At 52.0% G+C, this 8,294-nt stretch overlaps 1 protein-coding gene across 1 annotated transcript in view; it reads right to left on the reverse strand.

Annotated features, from left to right (window-relative positions):
* Positions 1 to 6,592, reverse strand: part of LOC135920516 (uncharacterized) — a 53,204-nt gene extending 46,612 nt beyond the window's left edge. The window contains exon 1 of the mRNA XM_065454813.1: positions 6,435 to 6,592. Coding sequence (XP_065310885.1) covers positions 6,435 to 6,464 — 30 coding nt within the window. The 5' untranslated portion in view covers positions 6,465 to 6,592. The remainder of the gene's footprint in view (positions 1 to 6,434) is intronic.
* Between the last annotated feature and the right edge of the window lie 1,702 nt (positions 6,593 to 8,294).

Genomic DNA, 8,294 nt, shown 5'->3' on the forward strand with positions numbered 1-8,294 from the left:
ACCCGTTGTCTTCTTTTGTTTTTTTAGTTTTTTTACCAAGAATTCTAGCACGCCAACAGATACTTATTTATGGCGTGCTAAGAGTACTTCAGCGTTTCGTCTTCCGCCACTCTCTCTCTCGTTCTTAAAAGCCTCGTTCATACCAGCGCGATCCCCGCCTACCCCCTCTTTGATTTTTTGTTCTAACCCGAAATAAAACTTTCCGTAAGGCTAGACCGCAGGGCATGGTCACGTAGGTGCTATTACTTTTTCCCGACCCATTGGAGCACGTGACCTATTTGTGAGTGGACGTGAGGCTAGATGAGTCCTCTGAATCTTCACGTTGGTAGCAACGGAACACATTCATGCGAAAGCTTATCGGTTCGTTGCGTGCAATCTCCGACGAAGCTCCGAAGCGGCTACAGGAACCTCCCGGCCTTCTACTCTCCACGGCACGCTCCAAGGAGTTTGGGGCACGTGCGTGGAGTAGGTGTTCCTGGTCATCCCCGAATTTCTCTTGCTGTAGCAGAGCTTGCCTACATCTGTGTGGACGCTTATCCAAGCCGGGGGCGCTCTTATTTTTGGCTTCTATGAATTCCGGATAAGATATGCGTGCGCCGCGTATTTCGGTATTGCGAAAGCGTAACGTGCTCGTCACGCCCCAATGAACTCGGCTTCTCCGTTCATCACTTGGGCGGCGCGGGAAAGTCCTTCGAAAAGACGAAGTTGTTAACGGACAATGGAGCCAAGTTCTGGAGTGGCGCTGGCTGCCACCCTCAGGGGAGCTAGATCTAGTGCGCTTGCGCAAATGCCAAAGAAAGCGTGATGGGAGAATGGAAGCCGCGGTAGTTTAATCGCGGAGCATCGCACGCGTACTGGGGCAGTTGTGGTTTCGGCTTCCATTCGCGGCAAGTTGTCATTTAGTCTACTTTAGTCTATTTCACTAGTCCTTCCTTTAGTCTATTTAGTCCATTTTCGTTTTTCCTTATGATTTCCACATTTCAATTAGATATAACAGTTCCCCAGGACTCTCAATAAGGTTTTTCCATCAATCCACCGATCCATCTATCCATCCATCCATAACAGTTCCTTTTGTCAATGATTTGTCTGTCTATATTATTTGTTGACTTCATGACTCGCTTAAAGAGGACGAAAACTATTATGTCTACAAACAACAATTTTGGCGAGACCCTCGATTTCAGATCACTGCATCTGCCACTTTCAATTTCAAATTTGTTTCCGCCTGGCGCTATCCATATGCATGCCAGTCATCGTGCTCTTCGTTGATTTATTCACGAATCCGATTTCTTCACAAATTGCTTCTCTAGCTAATCTTCCCGAGAGGGAAAAAACATCACACTTCTTGTCAAAACATGTTTGCACTGCGCGTCAGCTCGCTTTTCAGGAGAAGAAACGAGCAGGCAAATGGGGTGGCTTGAGGGCCCAGTGAAGGCCGCTTGCGAAAACGCGTCTGAAAATAATCTGAAACTAATTAGAACTTGTCTGAAACTAGCCTGCATTTCCAGTTCGCACGCCGGAGTTGTTCGAAGAGCAACTGACTTATTAGTAAAGGGAATGCTCCCACATTCGCACCATTGTCTTATTAAAGTGTTCGTGAAAAGGGGGGGGGGGGCAACCTGCTTTCAATACGATCTTATAACGAAGCAGATTAGAGAACCGAAACTTTTAACATCTCTAAAATTGCCTACGCAGAATATGTAGGCTGACTGACAAAACAAACAAAAGTATAAGTGCACGCTGCTTGCTCCTTTGTCACAGTCTCGTTGAGGTGCATCGTATGCTCACTGCTTCCAAAATAACCCCGGCGGACAAGCCTTCCTCTGTGTTGTTGCCACCCGCTGCTTTCAGCTTCGAAGGACACGGACCGCAAATTGCGCTCATCTTCGCTTAACAGGAAGGTGACTGCTTTCAACAGCGCTCGCCCTGGGCACCCACGCCCAATATAGGCGAGACAATGCGCGCGCTCACTTTTCATTTCATCGTTTCCGTTCCTGTTTTTAAACCAGTCGCGCGCCCACTCCGGACATCATCCGCCTCGGGCGGTTACTTCCTCGTTAATTTCGCTCGTACGCGCACGCGCGCATCTTCAGAGGCTCATTTGTTACTCGCCCGCGGAGCACAAGAACTCAAGAAGAACAGCAGAAGAGTAGCAGAAGAGAAGCAGAAGAGAAGCAGAAGAGAAGCAGAAGAGAAGCAGAAGAGAAGCAGAAGACAGTACGCTGCATAGAGAATGCAGACGACAAGCTGCCCTCTGACGCCACGCGGTTACCTCTTCCTCGTTTCTCTTCCTCTTTACCAACTAGCATGCGAGCAGCCGCTCACACGTACACGCGCACAAGCCACACCACGCAACCCCGCTAGCTCTAAACGGTCGGCATCGCGGTCGACCCCGCAGAAACAAAACAATACGACGACCTCACCCACCACGCGGTGGCTTTCACCGCAAGAGAGAGGAGCATGGCGGTGCGACCGCTATCGTAAAAGGAGTGTGTGTGTGTGTGTGTGGGGGGGGGGGGGGGGGGTGTAGTCCGCGCGTTCCGGGCTATTCATCGCGTCGTTTCCATATACTACACGAGGCTCCGTAAGCGGACACACCACCTGCCATTGTTTATGAAGCCGAAACGTCCTACCCGAGCCGTGTACTATACGGTATAGCGTAGCCGTTTGCCGGCCGGAGGGAGACGGGGTAGTAGTGGTGCTTGCATGGCCGGTTGGCCTCTTTTTTGTATACGTGTACTTGTTGCGGGAGCGCATGCGCGCGTGCTGTGAGCCGCACAATGGGCTATTTCGGCCTCCGACGGCGTCTCGGCTTATGGCGAACTGCTGGGAGGCGGCTCGCATGCAGGCCGGGCGGCCGGGCGTTGGCTGTCCATGCTTCGCGCGCGTGTGTGCGTGTGTGTCTCTCGCCCTGACCGACAGGGGTCAACGAATCCCGACGGAGAGGCCCATTCAGGTGCATATTAGCCGTTCTGCGGCGAGCTGATGCGTGGGCGGTGACGCAACTGTCGCGCGCCGTCGTCTCCGGTCGTCATCTTCTTGTGTCGGCTGACCGCGTGTGCGCGTCTTGGAACGGCGCAATGGAAAGCTGGCACACGCCCTCCCATAGCGATGCCCGACAAGCTTCTTTATGCTGCCGCTGCATGCTGTCTCCGTATCTCGTTTGGGCAGGGACTATCCTTCAGCGATGCGGCACTATATGGGCACGGCCGGTCTGCGGACCTTCCTTTTTTTTTTCCCCCCCATATGAGCGGACCTATGTAGGTCGCCTAGCCGGGCACGTGCAGTGTATCTGTGATTGGCAGGCAACTTCCTTATTGCGTTTCGAGTCAGCGTCGTCGACTCCTCCAGATTCGCACGTGCGGACCCTGCCGTGAATTACGAGCTAGCGAAAAGGAAAACGCTGTTCTACCGGGTGTGCTGCATCGCGGAGAGACGTTGTTTGTACGCAATACGTGCCCGAACCGCGGTAATGGGCACAGGTACAGCTGCTCGTCTGTTTGCACAATTACCTGGTTTTCCTGTTTGTCTTTCACGAGTGGCGATACATTGTCTCGATTCACTCGACGAACCCGCCGTGGTTGCTCAGTGGCTATGGTGTTAGGCTGCTGAGCGCAAGGTCGCGGGATCGAATCCCGGCCACGGCGGCCGCATTTCGATGGGGGCGAAATGCGAAAACACCTGTGTACTTAGAATTTAGGTGCTCGTTAAAGAACTCCAGGTGGTCGAAATTTTCGGAGCCCTCCACTACGGCGTGCCTCATAATCAGAAAGTGGTTTTGGCACGTAAAACCCCATAATTTAATTCTTTAATTCACTCGACGAGCAAATGCTCTGACACTAGACACGATTCCATGCTGTGTCTGTTCCTCTCTCTCTCTCTCCTTTGTCCCAGTGAAGCGGGCAACTTGCCCGACGCTGCGCGACTGCCTAAGAATCTGGGCCCGTAATTCGCAAAAATCTCTTAGATAGAGTTGTTCATCGGAACAAGTTCTAGCCAGTCCTGGTGCCGGGCATATGATTAGCAAGGTCGGCCGGTCAAATGGCAGACAGCACTTGCGAACCAAAAGGTTTGCGAGTTCAGCCCCAGGTGTATATATCTGTGAGATCAATGCACGCTGGTAGCCGAAATTGGTGTTTTGAAAATGATACAAGAAAAAATAGTGACATCATCTTCAAACTGTAAATTTTACACCAATGGCAATGTTGAAACGGTTCAGCGGTCGCACGTGTTTAGTATAACTCATCCATGTCACTCTGCTCAATGTCATCGAGCTTCCAATGCACATTATTCGCTGGTAGGTATCGTGCGGAAGACACGCCTCATTTTGTCTGGACGTTTGTATGTTGCGCCTAAAGGACTTTTTATGAGTTAAGGTTATAGTTTCACCGGCAAGTTAGCGGCAAAGTTGGAAATGATGCCAATATGACGGCAATGGCGAAGGCAAAGTGAGAAAATTGTAACCTTACTCCCTTCACATTCGAAATCAGGTTGTACGTTTAATAGTCAGCGTTTAGTAGCGAACGTTTTATAGTGAGCGGAGTATCGTTGAGAGAGAGAGAGAGAGAGTAAACATTATTTATATTTCATTGATTCGTTCATTCCGACATGGTCATTTGGCAAGTGTCGGTTTAATGCTAAACGAAGGTAATGACCGTTTTCGAGGATAATGCAAATTCCGTCCTTTCACTTGAATGTGCTGATTTATTTTCCTTCGCACTTTTGAAATGCGTTTGTTCAACAATGTCAACACTGGTATCATTTACTCATAAGGCGTGTGCCTTACAATTAAGTTTGCCACAGAGTTGTCATCATTTGCCGTATCACTTAGTTGCAAGTACTAAATGTATAGTTTTACCGAGATGCTATCATCACATCAGTTGTGCCGATAACTGACCGTGTAACATTCAGTAACATATACTCTGAATCCTTAGCAAAAATTCACCTTGCAGTTTCACCAGCGGCCCTTAAAAACAGCCTCACGAAACTTACTTAACGTTGGTTGACACACGTTTTAGTGCGGTACGAACGTGTGGCATTCGAGAGGTACTTTGATTCGTAACCGCTGCTTTATCTCTTCTCCGACTTTACTAAATTGTACAAACTGTACCGCAACTTATATTCATCTAAAAGTTGTGGGTGCGATTGTTTGCACCGTACGTTCCGGCATCTGACGGTGTGCTCCTGTACAGTGCTCAGCGAAAGAAACGCGGCACCCAGATTGCGTGACTGCCAGAGCTTTTCGAGCCGCCAGTATATAGGAGCTGGGCACACCTAGCTGATGCATTACGTTGTAAGATGAAAGCGAGTGTCCTCGTCACACATTGCGACTGAAGCTGGCGCCACAGCGATCGACCAGTGCTCACCGGTTGCGCAAAAAGCGTCGGCCCCCCCATGAAGTCCCAGCATCTCGTTTCAATCGTCGAACGCTGTATTTTGGCAGTACGCGTCTCCCGAAATCTTGTGCTTGTGCATTAAAATGCACGTCAAACGTCGCCAAATCACGCTTCACTACTGCAGAAGTAGAGACAATGTAGCGTGTAATCATGCACAGCTTAAGTAATACGGGATGCGGGATGACGCCTTTTCCTCCAATCTCTGTTGCCGCCTTTCTTCGCAGCGCACCGAGTGGTGAACACCGTTCACACAAAGTCCAATAAGCTGCGTCGTTACGTCCCTAGCAATTCCTCACGCCGAAGCTTGCGAGTGAATGCGTCAGCTTTGATGTCTGTAGCAGGATCTATAGGTTGGGGCGAGTTGGTATGTGATAACATGTTTGCTGGAGCGTAAAAAGAAAGACGCGGACGAAGACTAGAAACAAAAGCCGAGCACTCGTCCTACGTTTCTACTCTTTGCATCTGCTTGTGCTGCAACAAACGCATTAACATTTGCGTTCGTGTATGGTCGCTAAGGGTCTTTACTCGCAGCGAGGCATGCTGTCAGCGTGAAGGATAAATATTCAGGCCGAGCATTGCGTACACACTCAAATGAAGACAGAAGACGTTTCTAAGCTCTCTGCACAGCATGTTTTTTTGTAAGACGCTTTTTGATCGCACAAGTACAGCGTACGCTGTACTCCTCTGCCTAGTGTCACGCTTACGTAAGCGTAACGGGCGCCCGGTCTCGTTACGCGAAGGACGCACTCCCCGAACGAGTCATGCATGCAGACGAGAGGAGCGTGACGCGTGCCCACACAAGGCCGAGCCGAATCCCAAGTCACAGCCGAAGGCAGCATACTGCGTCCGTGTTAGTAAGGTTGGTCGGAGTGCGCGCTTGGAACCGCTGTTGATATCGTCGCCCCAACACTGAAAACAGAAGCCAAGGTAGTCGCTTCCCGCCGGACCCTGTTGAAACCGAAGACCGAAGGCCCACACCCGGGAAACCAATGCGAGGTACGGGCATGGACCGCGGTTCAAGGACCCCGGATTTTTACTCACCGGCACTGTCCCGCACCGTCTGCACGCCATCTTGTCGGAGGGGAGAAGGCGGCCCGCCCGCAAATCACACACAAACCGGCGTAGTCAATCAAAGGCACCGAAGAACCACCACACCGACCGCGATGAAATCCACAGACAATTCGTGTAGATGCGCGCGCGCGCCGGCCAACAAGACCTCCATTGAGGAAGCGTCAGGGTTTTATACCTGAACGGGAAAGGGGGAAAGGACCACTGCGTTTCTCCTCCCGCGCAGACCAACCGAAAGACCAACCGACTATTCTCCGTCGGCCCTTTCTCCGTCAGTGGCGGCTTCTTTCCTTCAGCAATGCCTGCCCCCCCCCCCCCCCCTTACCCGCAGCGTCCAATGACCAAAACGAGAGCAAAATGGGGACAGCCAGCCGGCCGACGTTCGGACTGAGTTGCCCCCCACTCCCCCCTGCCACCGCCGAGAGCTCCGGTGAGATGGGTACGGATGCCCCGGCAGATGCGAGTCGGTGCGTTCCCTTCTTCGCAGCATCTCTCACTCGTGCGTAGAACCTCAACGCTGGCAGACTTCCCCGTGGGACAGATTCGACGGCGTTCGGGCGAGGGTTTCGGAAGTTGACCGTCGGCCTTCTCTCTCTTCTCAACGATGCGCCGCCGCCTCTCGAATTCCTCCTCGTCCGTCGTACCGATAGAGGGGCGGCGAGAGATGTTCCGTTATTTTGGGCCAGACTCTCTCGAGTCAGAGAGAAAGAGCGTTTCTCTCTTTCCCTCTCTTCTCGCTCCAGGCCTGGCCTGCCTCACGGTCAGGGTCAGCAACCGAGCGGCGAGGAGGTTGCGACCGGAGAAGGGCTGCCTTTGTGACCCATATATCGAGGAACTGTCTGCCGTGTGCGTGTGTGTATGTGCGTGTGCGCGTGCCCGGCTGCGCGCGCGGTCGTTTTCTCCCTTGCGTGCGGCGTGGCCCCGGGGTCCTCTGATGCGCCGCCGCAACCGCTTTCTGTATCGATTTGGGAGTGAGCGCCGACGCTCGACTGTCGCTGCCCCTTTGGCATAGAAGAGTGGGACAACGCTTCCAGAGCAATGCCCGCGGAGACGCCGGTCCGGGTGTTGTGGCGCGATGGAGACGATGATGCGTCCTGGCTGGCTGGCTGGCTGGCTGGCTGGCTGGCTGTCGATGAGCGTTGCATCCAGAGGCCGAAGAGTTGCACGTGACAAACTCCTGCTCATGTCAAAGGCCTGCGCATGACAAAGTCCTCCGTAGGACAAGGCAATCTCAGGAAGATAGGGACCTCGACTGACCAACTGACCAATAGGAGAAGCGTCAGTCAGGACTGACGCTTCCCTCGTTTGACCACTGTCAATGAACGTTTACACACGCTCATTTCGAAGAAGGGAGCCGGCACATTTTCATCGCTTGCTTTCAGAAAACAGGCAGTCAAGATAGATAGAATAAACTTTATTGTCCAACGGATAAGGTGATCTACCCACTCCCCGATACGCAGGTCAGGGGGCGAGTGCCGCCGCCTCAGATGCAGGCTGGGAGGTCTTGGGTCGCAGCAGACTCTTAAAGACAGTCAATGCAACCACGTGTGACAACACAGTCAGGGCCATTTTCACATATACAGAAACGTTCGGCGTCTCATAGTGGCATCTAAAGAAGAAATAAAGTAGACACCATTTCGTCCGTTATCCTATGCTTGCCCACGTCACTCTAGGGCACATGGATAAGCCGATGAGAAATGTGACCTAGTAAGGCTGCACGAATGCAACTATTCACGTCATTTAAGTCATGCTCCCGCACCTTCCTTGCACCACACGAGCCTGCTTGCTCGATGCAAGCAAGTTCGAAACTTGCTTGTGTACCAGCATGCCGCC

Source organism: Dermacentor albipictus, chromosome 5, assembly GCF_038994185.2.
Source record: "Dermacentor albipictus isolate Rhodes 1998 colony chromosome 5, USDA_Dalb.pri_finalv2, whole genome shotgun sequence".
Classification (NCBI taxonomy): Eukaryota; Metazoa; Arthropoda; class Arachnida; order Ixodida; family Ixodidae; genus Dermacentor; species Dermacentor albipictus.